At 46.3% G+C, this 18,443-nt stretch overlaps 1 protein-coding gene across 1 annotated transcript; it reads left to right on the top strand.

Moving 5' to 3' along the window:
• The first annotated feature begins 276 nt into the window (after positions 1 to 276).
• Positions 277 to 15,182, top strand: C1H19orf25 (chromosome 1 C19orf25 homolog). Its single transcript, XM_032218462.1, has 3 exons — positions 277 to 312; positions 5,221 to 5,382; positions 13,567 to 15,182. The coding sequence occupies exons 2-3, from the start codon at positions 5,247 to 5,249 to the stop codon at positions 13,761 to 13,763; spliced, it is 333 nt and encodes a 110-aa protein (XP_032074353.1). The 5' UTR covers positions 277 to 312; positions 5,221 to 5,246; the 3' UTR covers positions 13,764 to 15,182.
• Positions 15,183 to 18,443: the final 3,261 nt, after the last annotated feature.

Below are 18,443 nucleotides of genomic sequence, written 5' to 3'. Positions count from 1 at the left end.
ACTTCCCCTGTTCGTTTTCTCCTGCATTTCTTTTCACCTTTTCCTGCCAATCAACAAGAAACAACGATAGGGATCAATCTTGCTCGAGATCTTGCAAATCAGCAAGAGACAATCATAGAGATCAATCGTGGTGGCGTCTAGAGCGCTTCCCCTTCCCCAAAAGCACGTGTGCCACGTTAGCACGGAAACCGGAAGTGGGCGATCCGAAAGCAGAAAAAGGGGAGAATGGTAGGCGTGGCCTGCTGCGGGGGCGTGGCTTGGGAAAGGGAAGGAGGGAGGGAATCAGGTGGTGGAGAGGAGGAGAGAGAGCAGGTGAGAAGAGAAAAGGGGGGGGTTATTTGGGGAGGGGTAAAGGTTAGGGGGGTGTCTGTAAATATAGAGGAAGTTTAGGGGAGCCTGATCTGGAGGGGGGGGCGTTGTGCAGGAAAGAGGCTGTGGGTCCTTTTGGGGGGGGGGCGTCTTCTTGGAGAAGGGGAATTGGGGAGCGGGGGACTTGGAGGAAATGCTCCGTCTCGTGTGAAGAGAAAGAGATCCTGGTCTGTTGCTAAAGAGGGGCTGAATACGGGGTTTGGGGTAGGTAGGGCGTGTGTAGGCTGGGCATTGGGGGAGCTGGAGCTTGGGAGGAACTAAGGGGAGGAGGGGAGAGAGCGAGGGTCTCCCAGGGGGAGCCAGCCAGGAGTAGAGCTGTCTTGGAAGGTGGGTGGTGAGAATATGGTCGGTGGGTGGGTTGTTGCTTATTGAGCAGGAAGAACTGGAGTCTGGAGAACTGGAGGGGAGTGGGAGGATCTGGTTATGGGGAGGGCTCCAGGATCCTTCCAGAGGAGCAGAAGGGAGCAGGTCTGAAGGAGAAGGTGACCCTTGATAGAGACACCTGGAGTGGGGGAAGGGCTGGACAGGTGCAAGGAGCCTTCCAGGAGGAGGGAGGGGGCTTGAATCAGGTGGGGGGTGTTGCTGTCCTAGATAGTTTAGCATTGAGGGGGGGAGTAGAGGTAGGGGAAAAGAAAGGAGGATGAGAAGGAAAGAAAAAGGGGAAATTCAGCCAGCCCGGAAGGAAATGTGCATCAAACAACCCCCCCACCCCCCAATGCACACCGCAAGGCATTGAGAGGGAAGGTTTTGATGCAAACTCTGCTTGCTGGTAGAAATGGAGGAAGGGGATCGAAGCAGGTTGTTATTACAGAGGGCTGGGGGGGGGGGGGTAATGTGCCAGGGGAAGGAAACTGACGGGTCCAAGAAGATGATGGATCAGGGAAAGAGGTCTATGGCATGACTGCTGGAGGGTAGAATTGAGGCTCTGAGGGTGTGTGTATCTGTGCTTGCAATCGAGTGGGTGTGGTATCTGCAGAACGGGTGTATTCTGTGTCAAAAACCCTCTTCCCCATCCTCCTTTTTTTCCCCTGCATGCATCTTGCATAGCCATCCTTTGGCGAAAGGGACTGCAGAGCCAGTAGTGAACATTCTGGAACGTGGTTGGGATGCATGGGCTGTCCTTCCTGCTCACTACAGGAATGAGGGCTTTTGTAAACCAGCGAAGCGGAAAAAACCCCCCCAGAATTTCACAGCATCCACCCCTTCCAAAAAAGCCTTTCATCCTCTAAATGCATCCCCCCCCCCCTTTTGCACAACGACATCTTTGCACCTGCAGACAGGACTGCAGTTTCACAGGAACGTTCGGATGGTTGTGTGTGTGAGAGAGAGAAGAGAGCGCTTGGATATAATCTGAGGGACCAAGATTATTAAATTTAACTGCTCCTGGTTCCCACTCCTGCATTGACAAACGAGGGATGTTTTGATTGTGGTTTCTAGCCTTGTGGAAGTGGAGGGAGGTGCTGAATGGAGACAAAGCTGAGATGGAAGCAAACTATTCTTGGTAGGTGGAGGAGAACTTGGATTAACTGAGATAATTTGTGATGTTGGATGCCTTGGGACTTTGGGTTGAAAAGCCTAGTGGTTGTATTTTATAGGGTTTTTTTTTTTAAAAAGGAGCGAGTGCACAGATGACTGAATACCTAAAATTCCCATAGAAATTATAGGACTTTTCTTTGAACAACTCTAGATTATTATTTTTTTAAAGCTTCAGGTTTTAATTTATTACTTCTGTGGGGCAATATCCTTTTAACTTGCAGCAGGCAGAGTGCGTTACAAAACAGGTGATTTCAAAACATAAACAGGAACTGGGATTTTATTTTTTTTATTTTTACAGGGTTTGTTGGCTTCAGAGGACTGCAAGGGGTGTGATGGTGCAGTAGCTTTTTCTGCTTGGGCACATTAGGGTTTTTGGGGGGCTTTTTGATGATAGAAGGAACTATTACCTAAAATTACCTGGTTTCAGCTTATCGGAGGCATAATGCATCTTCATTTGTTTTAATTTCTTTTTTTTTAAATGCATCACAATGCTTTTGATTTTCAGCGGTTGGCCACTGCATTTCAAAAGTGTGATTCTGGGGGATAGATTTGTGTGTATCCTGAAGCTGGCTGATAATGAAGCAAGCACCTTTTAAAAAAAAAACTATTATGTTTCCCTCCTTACCTACAATTAAATAAAATCAGGCACAGTTTGCATGTAATAAAACTATTGTTTTTTTTGGAAAGCGAAAACCATGCTTTCAAATGAATAGCTTCTAGCGCTTATAGTTAAAAGGTTGTGTATGTTATTCCATTTCTTCTTTTTTTTCTAATTTAAAAGTGGGGAAAAGGTGATAGAAGCGATGTTTAAAACATGGGTTTCATAGAAGATAGTGTTATATCTCCTGCTGTAAAAAATCATGTTTGGAAACAGAGTGGAGTTACAGCAATAACAGTCCTTTCTGGAAGCATTTTTTTAAAAATCTTTTGGTGGATTAAAGTAATTGTTATTTTAAAAGCAACATTCTGTTCTGTGTTAATGCAGATAAGCAGGAGGGAGGATTGCTGGTGTTTTTAAGATGGCACCTTCCATCTATTTAAAAAAGATGTTACATGGGGAAAACATTAGGTTGCCTTTCTGTTTAAATTGAAATTGTTTTAGTCTGTTCATTTCACTATTTAAGGACATAGGTTGCTTTCTAGTTGCAGGAAACCACAAGGAATTATCTGCATGGGTTTTTATCCCCCAGAAAAGAAAACGAAGCCTGTCCATATGTAGAGTACGGTAAAACAAATAATAAATCCAGATTTGGTAGCTGAATTCACGTTTTTTTTCCCCGTTCAGATGTCTTACGTTCTTCTGCAAAATAGGTACATTTGTAAAGGCAGATTTCAGCAGCTAGTCCTTCTTCTTCTTCAATGTGACTTATGTAACTTATTTTTTTTAACAAAAAAAACACATGGCAGGTGCCATTTTGGAAACATCAACCCCACGGCCTAGCTTCCCTTTTTAAATTGCAGGAGCCCTTCCTCGCCCCACACCTGTGCAAAGTATTTTTTCAGCTGGTCTGACTCACTTGGGGTATTTATTCTTTCCAATGATGGCGATTAGGGCCAGTCGGGGGAGTGATTTGATCAGTGCGTCTTCCTCGGGCTCAAAATGCTGCTTTTGTGTGTGGGAGCGTATGGAGAACATATTTGGAACTAGGTTTCCCCTTGCCTCCTACTCCTTAGGCTGAGGGAAAAGGGGGCCGACCAGCACAAAATCCCCCAGCTGGCTTTGTGCCTGAGGCAGAATTAGAACTCGCAGTCTCCCTAATGTTTAAGTCTGATGCCTTAACCCAGTGTTTTTCAACCACTGTGCCGCGGCACACTAGTGTGCCGTGACATAGTGTAAGGTGTGCCGTGGGAAAATTACTTTATATATAGTCAATATAGGCACAGAGTTAATTTTTTTAAACATTTTCTAATGGTGGTGTGCCTCGTGATTTTTTTCATGAAAAAGTGTGCCTTTGCACAAAAAGGTTGAAAAACACTGCTTTAACCAATGCACCAAGCTTGTCTCTGTGCCTTATGTAAAGGGTATTTTTTTTGAAGAGGAAGGTTTATTTATTTACCTATTTTTTTTAAAAAAAGAAAGAAAACTTGAGAATGCAAATTTCTATTCTGCGGGGATTCTCAGTCGTCCAGATCACGTTGGTCCCAAAGGTGCTTTATTTTTATTTTTCCAAGAGACAACTGGACTTTCTTTGTTTTTCTTTGAAGGAGTTTCGCTTCTCATCCAGGAAGTTTCTTTAGCTCTGACTGGATGGTGGGGAAGGGAAGGTTATTGGGATTCCTTGCACACAGCTGGTCATTTGCATCCTTTTAGACAGTTGTTGAGGCCGCTTGGAGATTTATCTGCGTCCTGAGTGGTGCAAATGGGTGTGGAGCTAGTTCTTGGAGCTGCTGTAAAGTATGTTCAGGTTGCAAGTTCATACAGAGGAATTAAAAAAAAAAACTTGACTATACAGTTTTCTTCAGCTTGAACTGCTTGTAATTTAAGGTTGGGGTTCCTTTTCACATGGACAGGTAGTCCTCAACTTACAACACCAATTGGGACCAGCAGATCACTTTCAGTCATTAAATAACCCGGCCGTTAAGCGAGTCATTTTCCCCCATTGACTGCTGGTTGGAAACTGATTGGGAAGGTCGAAAATGTTGATCATGTGAGCTGGGGACAAAGGCAACTGTCAATAAATACATACCAATTGCCAAACATCCAAATTTTGACCGTGGGAATGTTGCAGTGGCTGTAATGGGAAGTACAGGTAGTCCCCAGCTAACAACAGTTCGTTTAATGACCGTTCAAAGATACAACAGCATTGAAAAAAGTGACAACGCTTCTGCCCATTGCAGCATTATGCTGTTTGATCCACCATGCGATGAAAATTCAGACGCATGGTGACTGGTTCACATTTATGACCGTTGCAGTGTCCCAAGGTCAGGCGATCAGACATTTGCTACCTTCAAACAAGCAAAGTCGATTGGGGGGGGGGAACCAGGTCCACTTAACAACCGGGTTACTAAATTAACAGCTGCGACGATTCACTTAAGAACCGCGACCAAAGAAAAACCCACCATAAAATGGGGGAGAACTCAACTAGCAAATCCTTCACTTAGCAGCATAAATTTTGGACTCCGTTGCTGTCGTAAGTCGAGGACTACCTGTGCTGGTTTTAAGTTGCTTTCCGGCGCTGTTGTAACTTCAGTCACTAAATGAGTAGTTGTAAGTTGAGGACTACCTGGAGAGTCAGTCCATTTCTCTCTCCAAGCTTGATCAGAACAAAGATCCAACCCTTTTGTTTCTCTCTCCAAACTCTTCTGTCGTTCCAGTGCCCTCTGGCACCTGTTTCCAAGCAATGACCTCAAAGGCCAAGAAACGGGTGGTACTTCCCACACGCCCTGAGCCCCCCAACACAGAACAGATTCTTGAAGATGTCCAGCGTACCCAGCCCAACGACCCCGTTTTTGTCCTCCTGGTGGAGCCCAATGAAGGTATGAAGAACCTGGCCCATATATGTTGTCTTCTGCACTTTGGATGGCAAAGAAAACGGTTCCACCACAAAACCGCGTTCGACTAAAGGGCGCTCGACGAAACCGCGTAGCTGACGTCATCACAGCGCGACAACAGCGCGGAGAAAAAAGCACGCTGTAAACGCTAAACCTAAAATTAACCCCTAACCTAAACCTAACCCCCCTAAACCTAATCCTAACCTAACCCTTAACCTAACCCTAACCCTTAACCTAACCCTTAACCTAACCCTAAACCTAACCCTAAACCTAAACCTAACCCTAACCCTTAACCTAATGCTAAACCTAATCCTAACCCTAACCCTAACCCTTAACCCAACCCTAAACCTAACCCTAACCCTTAACCTAATCCTAAACCTAACCCTAAACCTAACCCTTACCTTAACTTGAATCGGCTTGCTTTCAAAGCGCTATTTAAAGCGCCCTTCTTTCTCCGCGCTCGCTGTTGTCGCCCTGTTGATGACGTCAGCAACGCGGTTTAATCGGACGTGCTTTAGTCGAGCGCGGTTTTGTCGTGCCACAAAAGAAAACGCAGGGAAGGGACCAGGTTACCCCAGGTTTTTTAAAAATTGGAAACGGCATATAGACCAGTGTCACAGGGACACAATGGCTCAGTGGCTAAGACGCTGAGCTTGTCGATCGAAAGGTCGGCAGTTTGGCAGTTCGAATCCCTAGCACAGCATAACGGAGTGAGCTCCCGTTACTTGTCCAGGTTTTGCCATCCTAGCAATTCGAAAGCATGTAAAAAATGCAAGTAGAAAATAGGGACCACCTTTGGTGGGAAGGTAACAGCATTCCGTGCACCTTCGGCGTTTAGTCATGCTGGCCACATGACCACAGAGATGTCTTTGGACAGTGCTGGCTCTTCAGCTTGGAAACAAAGATGAGCACTGCCCCCTAGAGTTGGGAACAACTATCACATATGTGCAAGGGGAACCTTTACAAGACGAGGGAGGAGAGATGTACAGGCCTGGGAGTTTCTGTTACACCCCAAAAGACCTGCCAATTTTGGGGAGGCGAATTAGGGTTCCAAAGTCCCCTTCAACCCCACCAAATGGAAAGGTTGGTGAAAAATTTGGGCTATGCTGGTCTTTGGATGGTAGGAAGCCGCGTCCAGTTTGCTCACCCATCCAGCAGATTAGAAACATCCTTTTGAGTTTATAGACAGTGCTAAGCCACAAAACCTGGTTTCTGAATCCAAATGACTGGCTCACACAAAATAATAAGCCAGGCCCATGAAAGAATTCCCCAGCTCAGCATGATGTGTGAACCAATACAATAATACAATACAATAGCAGAGTTGGAAGGGACCTTGGAGGTCTTCTAGTCCAACCCCCTGCCTAGGCAGGAAACCCTATACCGTTCCAGACAAATGGCTATCCAGCATCTTCTTAAAGACTTCCAGTGTTGGAGCATTCACAACTTCTGGAGGCAAATTGTTCCACTGATTAATTGTTCTAACTGTCAGGAAATTTCTCCTCAGTTCTAAGTTGCTTCTCTCATTGATTAGTTTCCACCCATTGCTTCTTGTTCTGTCCTCAGGTGCTTTGGAGAATAGCTTGGCTCCCTGTTTTTTTGTGGCAACCCCTGAGATATCGGAAGACTGCTATCATGTCTCCCCTAGTCCTTCTTTTCATTAAACTAGACATACCCAGTTCCTGCAACCGTTCTTCATATGTTTTAGTCTCCAGTCCCCTAATCCTCTTTGTTGCTCTTCTCTGCACTCTTTCTAGAGTCTCCACATCTTTTCTACATTGTGGCGACCAAAACTGAATGCCGTATTCCAAGTGTGGCCTTACCAAGGCCTTATAAAGTGGTGTTAACACTTCATGTGATCTTGATTCTCTCCCTCTGTTTATGTAGCCTAGAACTGTGTTGGCTTTTTTGGCAGCTGCTGCACACGGCTGGCTCCTATTTAAATGGTTGTCCACTAGGACTCCAAGATCCCTTTCACAGTTACTACTATTGAACAAGGTACCACCTATACTGTACCTGTGCATTTTGTTTTTGTTGCCTAAATGTAGAACCTTACTCTTTTCACCATTGAATTTCATTTTATTAGATAGTGCCCAATGTTCACGTTTGTCAAGATCCTTCTGTATCTTTAGCCTATCTTCTGGAGTGTTGTCTATTCCTGCCAGCTTGGTGTCATCTGCAAATTTGATGAGTTCCCCATTTATTCCCTCATCCAAATCATTGATGAAGATGTTGAAGAGTACTGGGCCTAAAGCAGAACCACTCAGTTTAGTGTTAACTGCAGCCTCTCCTCTATGACTTTTTAAATGAATCCTAAGTCAGGGGTAGGGGACAATGGCCCTTTTATGACTTGTGGACTTCAACCATACTGGCTGAGGAATTCTGGGAGTTGAAGTCCACAAGTCATAAAGGGGCCATAGTTCCCCATCTCTGTGACCCAAGAAAATACACTGTGGATTGAGTGTCAGTGTGGCTTTAGCATTCTGTGGTTTCCAGCCCTGTTGAAGCTGCTGGGTTGATCCTAATATACTTTGCTTGAAAGTGAAATGTTTAGCCATTCTAGAAGAAATGTAATTCTCATAGTTTTGGATGAAGCTCAGCTTTTATTATTCTCCAAAGCATCTGCGAGTAGGGCAAGAAGCAATGGGTGAAAACTAATTAAAGAGAGAAGCAACTGAGAACTAAGGATAGTTCCGGTTGTAACCCACCACTGCATTGACCCTGTGGGTCTTCAGAAATGCTTCAAAAACCTGGTTTTTCAGGGGGTGGGATCCAGGTGCTGGGGCTGATTGGAAATGCTGGTGAAACAGTGGGAACTAATCAAGGAGAGAAGCAACTGAGAACTGAGGAGGAATTTCCTGACGGTGAGAACAATTAATCAGTGGAACGACTTGCCTCCAGAAGTTGTGGATGCTCCAACACTGGAAGTTTTTAAGATGATGTTGGATAACCCTTTGTCTGAAGTGGTGTAGGATTTCCTGCCTAAGCAGAGGGTTGGACTAGATGACCTCCAAGGTCCCTTCCAACTCTGTTATATTCTACTCTACTCTACTCTATTCTTCATTCCAATATTCTATTCTATTCTGCTCTGCTCTGCTCTGCTCTACTCTTCATTCCAAAATTCTATTCTATTCTACTCTACTCTACTCTTCATTCCATTCTATTTTATATATTCTATTCTATTTTATTCTATTCTACTCTACTCTACTTGAAATTGAGGAAGTTGTCTTAAATGGAATCCAGCTGGAAATCAAATAAGTTTCTTTTGGGGAATTACAGTTCTCCAAAACTTTTAATGTTTTATTACAATTATCTCAATATAAAACAGAAATGAGGATGATAGGAAAAAGGGAAGAAAGGGGAAAGAAAGATGTAGATACAGTAGAAAAGGGGAAAAAAGATCTTTGACTTCCAACTTTTTTCAGCATAGTAAAGTACAGAATGGAATTACGGCCTCAACTTTTTACTTTTACAAAAAAAAAGAAAACTATTAGCCATTTCTATACCAGCCAGTTCTACTAATCAGCAAAATCCAGAGTTCATTTTTTTTCTGTCTCGAGTACAAAGTCCAGAAGTGGTTTCCAGGTAGAAACAAAGCTGGATATGTTCTTTTCTCTAATAGGAAATGGGAATTTTTCTATTTTTGCTAGCTTCATCTTTTCCATCCATTTTTAGTGGTGTGGGATTGATCTACCTTTCCATTTCTTTGCTCTTTTTTAGTTTTTTAAATACTTCATTGAAAAGAGAGTGCCATGTCAGGGTAACATTTACAAATAAAGCAAGCCAAAGAAAAATCAATAGCAAATCTTAACATACTTAACAAGCTAATAATTATAACAGAAATATATTTACAGTAATTATAATAATACAACCAATGGAAAAAAGAGAAACGAAAATGAGCTTTAACTAAATTTCTACTTACATTAGCCTATTTACAATTTTTCCGTATTATATCCATAATTCAATAGCATCTTTATTTTCCATTATAACAATTATGACATTTGTCAACTTCCCTCTCATTTCCACCTCTTCTCTCTATCCCATTCATAAAATTTATTCCATGTCCTATAATATTTCGAGTAATTTTTAAGGTTAATCTATCCATTTCAGCACAGTCCCAAATTTTCCTATCTTTCCATTTGTGTGCATATAAAATCTCGCCGCTGCGGCCAACATATACAATGATAAAGTTCCAAATCTTTTAGGGAGATTTTTTAGGGAAAATCTTACCTACCGTGTTTCCCTGAAAATAAGACATGCCCTGCTAATAAGCCCAATCGGGCTTTTGGATTGGATTTGGATTGGATTTATTACATTTATATGCCGCCCTTTTCCCCGAAGGGGACTCAGGGCGACTCACAATTCGAATCAGGGAAGGGGGTACAGACAGGGGATAAAAAGACGAACATAACAATACACAATTTAAAAACACACAACAACCATACCATTTGAGGGGGGGGGGCAAAAGCTTTTTAGCTCCAGGCCTATCGGAACAGCCAGGTTTTAAGAGCTTTGCGGAAGGCCAGGAGGGTGGTGAGGGTTCGAATCTCCACGGGGAGCTCGTTCCAGAGGGTCGGAGCAGCCACAGAGAAGGCTCTCCTCTGGGTAGTCGCCAGTCGGCATTGGCCGGCGGATGGAATTCGGAGGAGGCCTAATCTGTGGGATTTGATCGGTCTGTTGGAGGTAATTGGCAGCAGGCGGTCTCTCAAGTACCCAGGTCCAATACCATGAAGGGTTTATAAGTGACTAGCGCCTTTTCAGAGCATGCGCCATAATAAGCCCTCCCCAAAAATAAGCTATTTAAGCCCATGCGCAACCGGTCCCCGCCATTACCACTGTACCACCTACCGGTACAGCTTGTGGGGCAAAAGAGGGCTCGACGCAAAAACAGCGGCAGGGAAAGCAAAGTGCTTCCAGCTCCCGCCCTTCGCTCCCACGCAAAACAGCAGCAGGCTAGCAATGCGATCACCCAATTGGCAATTTAATAAATTTATATGCCGCCCAATCCCGTAGGACTCTGGGCGGCTTACAGAAACAAAAATAAAAGTTAAAGTTAAAGAAGAGATACAATTAAAAAAAAAACACACCAAACATTCCATTTAAGTGGGGCTGGACCTTGACCAACAGCCCCAGGCCTGCCGGAACAGCCAGCTTTTCGGAAGGCCGAGAGAGTGGGAAGGGTCCGGATCTCTACGGGTAGATCGTTCCATAGGGCCGGAGCAGCTACAGAAAAGGCTCTCCCCCGGAGGGCCGCCAGCCGGCATTGTCCGGTCGCCGGCACCCAGAGAAGGTCCCTCCTCGCACAAAAAAACACCGCACACCCCAATGGTAAAGGCAGCCTGCCTGGTTCCCTTCCCTGCCGTCCCTTTAGCGAGAGGTGGCAGGTGGGGGAGGGGAGAAGCAAGCACGCCTCTTACCTTTCCAGGTGTGTTGCATTCCTCGCCCTTTTTGTCCAGTGAATCTCCTTGTAAAAAAAACCTCGTGAGTTCAACTCGCGAGGTTTTTTTTTACAATGCTCTTCACTGGATGAAAGGGCGTGGAACGCAAAGGACCTGGAAAGGTAAGAGGCGCGCCTCGCTTCCCCCCCCCCCGCACCTGCCACCCCTCGCTAAAGGGATGGCGGGGAAGGGAACCAGGCAGGCTGCCTTTACCATTGGGGCGAGATGGGCGGTTCCACCACAAAACCGCGTTCGACTAAAGCGCGCTCGACGAAACCGCGTAGCTGACGTCATCACAGGGCGACAACAGCGCGGAGACAGAAGCACGCTGTAAACGCTAAACCTAAAATTAACCCCTAAACCTAACCCTAAACCTAACCCTAAACCTAATCCTAACCCTTAACCTAACCCTAACCCTAAACCTAACCCTTAACCTAACCCTAAACCTAATCCTAACCCTTAACCTAACCCTAAACCTACCCTAAACCTAACCCTAATCCTAACCCTTACCTTAACTTGAATCGGCTTGCTTTCAAAGCACTATTTAAAGCGCCCTTCTTTCTCCGCGCTCGCTGTTGTCGCCCTATTGATGACATCAGCGACACGGTTTAATTGGGCGCTCTTTAGTCGAGCGCGGTTTTGTCGTGCCACAGAGATGGGCAGCGTTGGCCCATGAGGCCCTGGTAAAAAAAAAAAAAACTTCTAGCGACTTCAAGGATTTTGATTGAACTCGCGGGAAGGGTTTTTTTTTTTTAACCAGCAGCTTCCCTTAGCACAATGGCGAGGAACGCGACGGAGTTGGAAAAGTAAAAGGCGGGCCTCGCTTCTCACCTGCCCCAGAAAATAATAAGCCCTTCCCCTATAATAAGCCCAAGGCCATATTTCGTGGGGCAAAAGAAAATAAGAGCCTGTCTTATTTTGGGGAAAACACGGTAGTAATCCTAAAGGAAAGATTTCAGGTTTCAATTTTATATTAGTTATGATTGCATTGTAACATGAATCTGAACCCAACTATTCTCCGGAATCTCTGACTCGGTTCTTTGTAGCTGAGCCTAGATGGGTCATATTGAAACGAGGAGGATCTGGGTGCCAGTAAATGCTTTTATTACTGTAGTAAGCTCTTGGTGTGTAGGTGCTCCGCAAAGGTAGCACGCTTTATTTCTGTCTTGAAGAGTCCTTGGTGCTCTCTGAGCTTGGCTGTTTTCTTGTAAATGTCTAATTACCAAACTAGACAACATCATCAGTGCTAGTTGAGAGCAGAGATTAACACCAAGATTAACATCAGTCCAGTGGTGGGATTCAAATAATTTAACAACCGGTTCTCTGCCCTAATGGCCAGCTAGGTAGGCGGGGCTCAGTGGTCACGTGACTGGATGGGTGTGGCCAACTCAATGTCACTCCTGTCGATGGGCACTTCGCCTTAGCTCTTACAATGTAATCAGAGTTAACCGGAGAAACAGTTTCTGTAAGCAGGTCAACCAAGATGAGGCTAGAATGTTTCCTTCCTGCCTTCCTTACAGGATTAGCCCTGTAAAAGTGGGGAAAAACAAAAGGAGATTCCTTCCAACAACCGGTTCTCCGAACTGCCTGGAAAGTTACCAACCGGTTCCCCAAATAGGTGCGAACCGGCTGAATCCCACCACTGCACCAGACCCACAATCAGAAGGAAACAGGACCCCAATCAAGGGACTGCCAAACAAGCTAATAGTAATAGCAAATAGCCAAATAACCAAAGAACCTACAGTACCATTGCCACCAAAAACTGACAGGGCAGGTCACTAGAACCGTGATGGCGAACCTATGGCACAGGTGGCACGTAGAGTCCTCTTGTGGGCATCTGAGCCGTCGCCCAGCTCAGCTCCACCGGGCTTGCGCACCGTGCCTCCCGCCGGCCAGATGATTTTGGGGTCTCTGCCATGCATGCGGGAGATGTGCGCGCATGTGCAGGGGGGACGGGGTGGTCACAGAGGCATACGCGGGGTGGGACAGCCCCCCCCATCCCGGAGCCCATTTTTGGTCCTCAGGAAAGCATGCTAGGCCAAAACGGGCCGCAGGTGGTATCGTGTACATGCGTGGGAGGAGCACGGATGTGTGTGTGTCACATGCATGTGTGGAGGTGGGGAAGCATTGCATTGTGGGGGTGGGCCAGGGGTGGGTTTCAGGCGGTTCGCAGCAGTCCCCGCGAACCGGTTGGTCGGCGAACACGGAAGTAAGTAACTTCCGGGAACGCCGAAGGGTCCACCTGCCCGCCCGCGTTTCTTACCCGGTTTTGACGAGTTCTGCGCTTCCACGCATGCGCAGGATGCATACAGCGCCTGCGTGATCCTCCAGGAGCAGCTGGAGCATTGCACAGACGCTAGTACGCATGCGTGCACTGCACACGTGCACGAGGACGCCGCCGGCCCCGTTCCAACCGAAACCGGTTGGAACGGGGCGAGAAACCCACCCCTGGGGTGGGCATGCGAGTGTGGCGCGTGAAGATGAAAAGGTGAGCCACCACTGCACTAGTGTATAAAACAAGAGCAACCCCACTCCCCCACCCCACTAAGCACTGATGACGTTGCCTAGTTCGGTAACGAACATCTGCCAGAAAGCAACCAAGCTGAGAGAGCACCAAGGGCCTCTCGTTTCAACCCTGAGCTACAAATAGTCTCCTCTATTGTTATCTCTCTCTCTCTCTCTCTCTCTCTTTGCTCCCCACCCTCACCCTGGTTCCCATTTGGCCTGCCTCCAGATCTGCCCACCCCAACGAAGAATGAAGATCCAGAGGCCAAGAGGGAACGCCTCTACCGGCTGACCCAGTCCTACGTGGAGATGAACCACCGCCTCCAGAAGGCCTGCAGTCTGCTCAAGGAGAAGTGCGAGGAGCTGAAACTTGCCGGAGCCACCCTGGAGCAGGGCATTTTAGAGATGAAGCAGAGGGCTTTGTGAGATACTTTTTTGGGGGGCGGGAAGTAACCACAGTCGAGTTTGACCCACGTTCCCCCACCTCCCCACCCACCCCCCTGACCCCTTGCAGGATCCATGCCGTGCTTGGGGGGGAAAAAAACTAAGGACTCGCCATTGTGATGTGATTTCAGCATGCCTACGCTACACATCCTCAACACTGTCTGTGTTTTCGGTTCCGTGAATTGTTGTCCAAGCCAACCGCCCGCTCCAAAGCCTCTTGAGGGGCCCGGATCTCTTCGCTGTGCTCACGCTGAGATTGCCCAGTTGTGCAGTTAGCGTTGTTTTTCTTGTTTTGGCCCTAGGTTCATTGTCGCTCTTAGTTCTCCGCAGCTTCATTGGCCTCGTTCTGTTTCCTTCACACAGACGGTCAGAACAAAACCACCTCTCTTTGGGGAAAGCTGACCGGAAGTTTCCACAGAGTTCACACACACACACACACACAGATAGGTGGGACAAGTGGGCTTTGTGGGAGGGGTGGGGTGGGTGGGGTGAGAGACCACCACTTGCCCCAAGGGGCAGTTCCCCCCCATAAGTTTTTTTTTTATGCCATGACATCTCCTTCGTTCCAATACGATTTCTCCCTCTGGTACTGCCTGGAAGACGATGCCATTGCCACCGCTATCCGCGAGATGCTGGTCGCCTGCGGTTTCCATGGCTATGTTGAACATCAGGACCACGTGGCGGGAAGCCGGTGTTGGCCTCCGTGAACGAGATCATCCAAAGCAGCGACTGGCCATCGTCCTCTTGACCTCCCATTCAATGACTGACCTTTGGTGCCAGCGCATTTTGGAATGGAACCTGGTCCACACCGTACACCAGAAGGGAGTGAAGGTCATCCCGGTTTACGTGGACATCACTCCGGAACAAGTGCCTCCCACTTTGAGACACTGACCGGACTCAGATACAGCGAGAGATACTTTAGGAAGCGGCTGCTCGACAGCTTGAAGAAGGCCAGAGCATCCTGCTGTGCCAGCACCACACGCTGAATACCACCATTGGGCTTCTGATGGACTTGAGAAGTAGACTTGGGAGGGGGTGGTCGGGCGGGGAGGGGAGATGCCGAGGCAGCTTGGTCATTCCATTTGGACCATTCACCAGAAGTGTTTCCGATTCATTTTGGTGTTTGACATAGGCCCCCATTGTGTTGTGGGTGATAACGTAAAAATGGAACCCCGTAGTTGTAGTAGTAGCACCTAGAGCTGATGTGTAAGAAGGCCTTTAAAAACAAACCTTTAACTGTTTGGGAAGAGAGGCAGGGAAGGGGAGGGGGCTCGTGTTCGTTGTTTGTCTGCTACTAAAGGGGTGAGGGTCGGTATAGAAAGCCAAGCCAGGTCCCCAAGACTGCTGGTTGTGATACTTGACTTAATTAAGGAGCTCTTATTAAAAGCAGTTTTTGGACAACTTGTGAGCGTGTGACCTGTCTCCGTCTCGAGCTTTGCGGGCAAACTACACTCTCTTCGAAATTAGAGGCAGGGGTGAAATCAACTTACCTTCGCTACCGGTTCGCAAATGTGAGCGCCAGGACCTTCCGCGCAGGCGCAGAGAGTCAAAAAATGGGGCGTGATGACATCCGGGTGGGTGGGCGGAGCCTCCCGGGGCCACCGTTACCGGTTCACCCGAACTGGATAAAACCGGCTGAATTGCACCACTGATTGGAGGGATACGGATTGTTTTCAACCTGTGTGAAAGAATCCGCAATAACATCAAGTCCAAAAACTTTTTTTTTTAAAAAAAAAACCCTTAAAATTCCAAGGTTGAGAAACACCGTACAGATAGTCCTCGACTTATGACCACAATTGAGCCCAAGGCATGGGTTTAAAGTGAGCTTTGCCCTGTTTACGACTTTTCTTGCCATACTTTAAGTCAGTGTTTCTCAACCTTGGCAACTTGAAGATGTCCGGACTTCAACTCCCAGAATTTCCCAGCCAGCATTCACTGGCTGGGGAATTCTGGGAGTTGAAGTCCGGACATCTTCAAGTTGTCAAGGTTGAGAAACACTGCTTTAAGTGAATCAGTGCAGTTGTTCAGTGAGCAGCACGGTTGTTAAGTGAATCCAGCTTCTCCATTGACTTAGCTTGTCTTAGTCTTAGATAGAAATTGCACAACTGGATTTGTTGCACAGGTGGCATCCTATCACAGTTCCACGCTGGAATTCACTGAGCTCCTGAGAGCGACCCATTCCTTCACAAATGTTTGTAAAAATAGTCTGCATGCCTAGGTACTTGATTTTTATACACCTGTGGCCATGGAAGTAGCAATAGCAATAGCAGTTAGATTTATATACCGCTTCATAGGGCTTTCAGCCTTCTCTAGCGGTTTACAGAGTCAGCATATCGCCCCCACAATCTGGGTCCTCATTTTACCCACTTCGGAAGGATGGAAGGCTGAGTCAACCCTGAGCCGGTGATATTAGAACCGCTGAACTGCAGATAACAGTCAGCTGAAGTAGCCTGCAGTACTGCACTCTACCCACTGCGCCACCTCGGCTTTTGTGATTGGACATCTGATTCTGCATATTTGGATGGGTGAGCAAACACTTTTGGCAATATAGTGTAGGCACTCTGGGAGTTTTACAATGTCAAGCCTATTGTCCTCAACAATCTGGCTCCTCATTTTATTGACCTTGGAAGGGTGGAAGACCCATCAGGATCAAACTCCAGGCTTGTGGCAAAGTTTGCCTGCGATACTGCAGCCTAACCACTGCACCACTAGAGCTATAGATCAAATCTTATCCCACCTATCCGATGAGATGATAGCTAGTCCTTTCTGTTGTTTGGCACTGACTAATTTGGCCTCTAGAAGTAAAAAGGTAATGAGTTGTTTAATTTGTGATTTAGTTTCCTGGCCACCAAATATATATGTGGCAAAGCCTAACTTGGGAGAAAATTCAAATGTTTGTTTACTAACTGACACATTGACATTTCAATCAATACCTTTTCCCAAAAATCTGACCTTTAGTTCAGATCCACCAAGAGCTTTTAGCCTTGATGGCAGTGGGACTGCTCTATCCTGTTGAGGGTCACTGGGTATGCAAAACCTCCAAATTAAATAATGTGGCCCCTAGAATAAATTAAACTGCTATTATGTTAATTAGTGTTTATCTATTTGATATTATGCCCCCCAGAGTCACATAAGTGAGATGGGCAGTGCAGCCATATAAATTGGATGGATAGGTGTTTGGTTGGTGGGTGGGTGGGTATAGTGGTGAAATTCAAACTCTTTTTACCACCAGTTCTGTGGGCATGGCTTGATGGGCATGACAGGGGAAGGATACTGCAAAATCCCCATTCCCTCGCCCACTGTGGGGCCAGCCAGAGGTGGTATTTTCTGGTTCTCTAATCTTCAAAATTTCTGCTCCCATTTCTCCAGAACCTGTCAGAACCTGCTGAATTTCACCCCTGGTTGGGTGGGTGGGTGGATGAGTGGATTGTAGCAATAGCACTTAGGCTTATATACCGCTTCACAGTGCTTTATAGCCCTCTCTAAGCAGTTTACCGAGTAAGAATCTTGCCCCCAGCAATCTGAGTCCTCATTTTACACCGACCTCGGAAGGATGGAAGGCTGAGTCAACCTTGAGCCAGTGAGAATCAAACTGCTGGCAGCCAGCAGAGTTAACCTGCAATACTGCATTCTAACTACTGGGCCACCAGGCTCTTATAGTCTAAATAGCAATATTCAATATTAAATGAAGTGTCAAAAGTCTCATGAGTTTTGGGTTCTTGTGAAGTTTTGGGTACTTTAAAAAGAAGTATTTTTATTATAGTATTCCCACCAGGAAATACTTGCAGGACCATCATGAACCACCACTAATCCCAGGATCCAAAGTTGAGAATATTGGCCTGTAGGCTTGGGTTTAAAGCAGAAATACAAAACCTGTAGCCCAGAATGGGCTTTAACTACTACCTGGCCTCCAGAATCCTCTTAAGCCAGGGTGTCCCCAACCGATGGGCTGCAGCCCATTACCAGGTTGTGGCCTATTCACGACTGGCTGCTTGACCAGGCAGGGTGGGTTCCTGCCAGTTCTAACCCCTTCTATAGAAGAGGTTCCACAAATCTATTATGCCGTTTGAAGGAGCTGCAGCCGGTGCAGCTGGAGCGTGTTTGCAGTAGTGCCTCTCGGTTTTGTTTTATTTTATCAATTTTTAGTACTCCTACTTGATTCTTTTTATTTAATTAACATTTTTTGGTGGAGATAAAAGCGTAGAACATAATACAAACAAAAACTTTTGTTGCCTGCCGAAGATTTAATAAGCATGGGAAAAAGAAAGAAACGCCATGGCACCAGCCCAGGATCTCTTCCTCAGTGAAGACAGCAAAACAACCACGAATTGAGGAGCTCTTTGTTAACCCCCCCCATCTCAACAATCTGGAGAGATTAGAACAGGACCGGCAAAATGATATGGCAAATCAGCATTTACTAGACTTCTCCAATCTGGTGGAGGGGGAAAAAAATGATTGCCAGCTCTTATCACAAACAACTAGCCCAACAACCTCCCTTTATTGAGTCTAAGTTAGAGACTAAAAAGGCAAAGAACAACCAGATAATTCAGAGTATGGAGGTTTACCCTGGGAAATTCAACCGAGTTTATGGCAAAGCAATGCCCTTCTCACAGCGCAAACGGTGTCTCAATATTTGAACAATTAATTGCCATCCAACATGAT

The sequence above is a fragment of the Thamnophis elegans genome, chromosome 1 (assembly GCF_009769535.1).
Source record: "Thamnophis elegans isolate rThaEle1 chromosome 1, rThaEle1.pri, whole genome shotgun sequence".
Taxonomy (NCBI): domain Eukaryota; kingdom Metazoa; phylum Chordata; class Lepidosauria; order Squamata; family Colubridae; genus Thamnophis; species Thamnophis elegans.
This window is presented reverse-complemented; position numbering and strand designations above follow the sequence as displayed.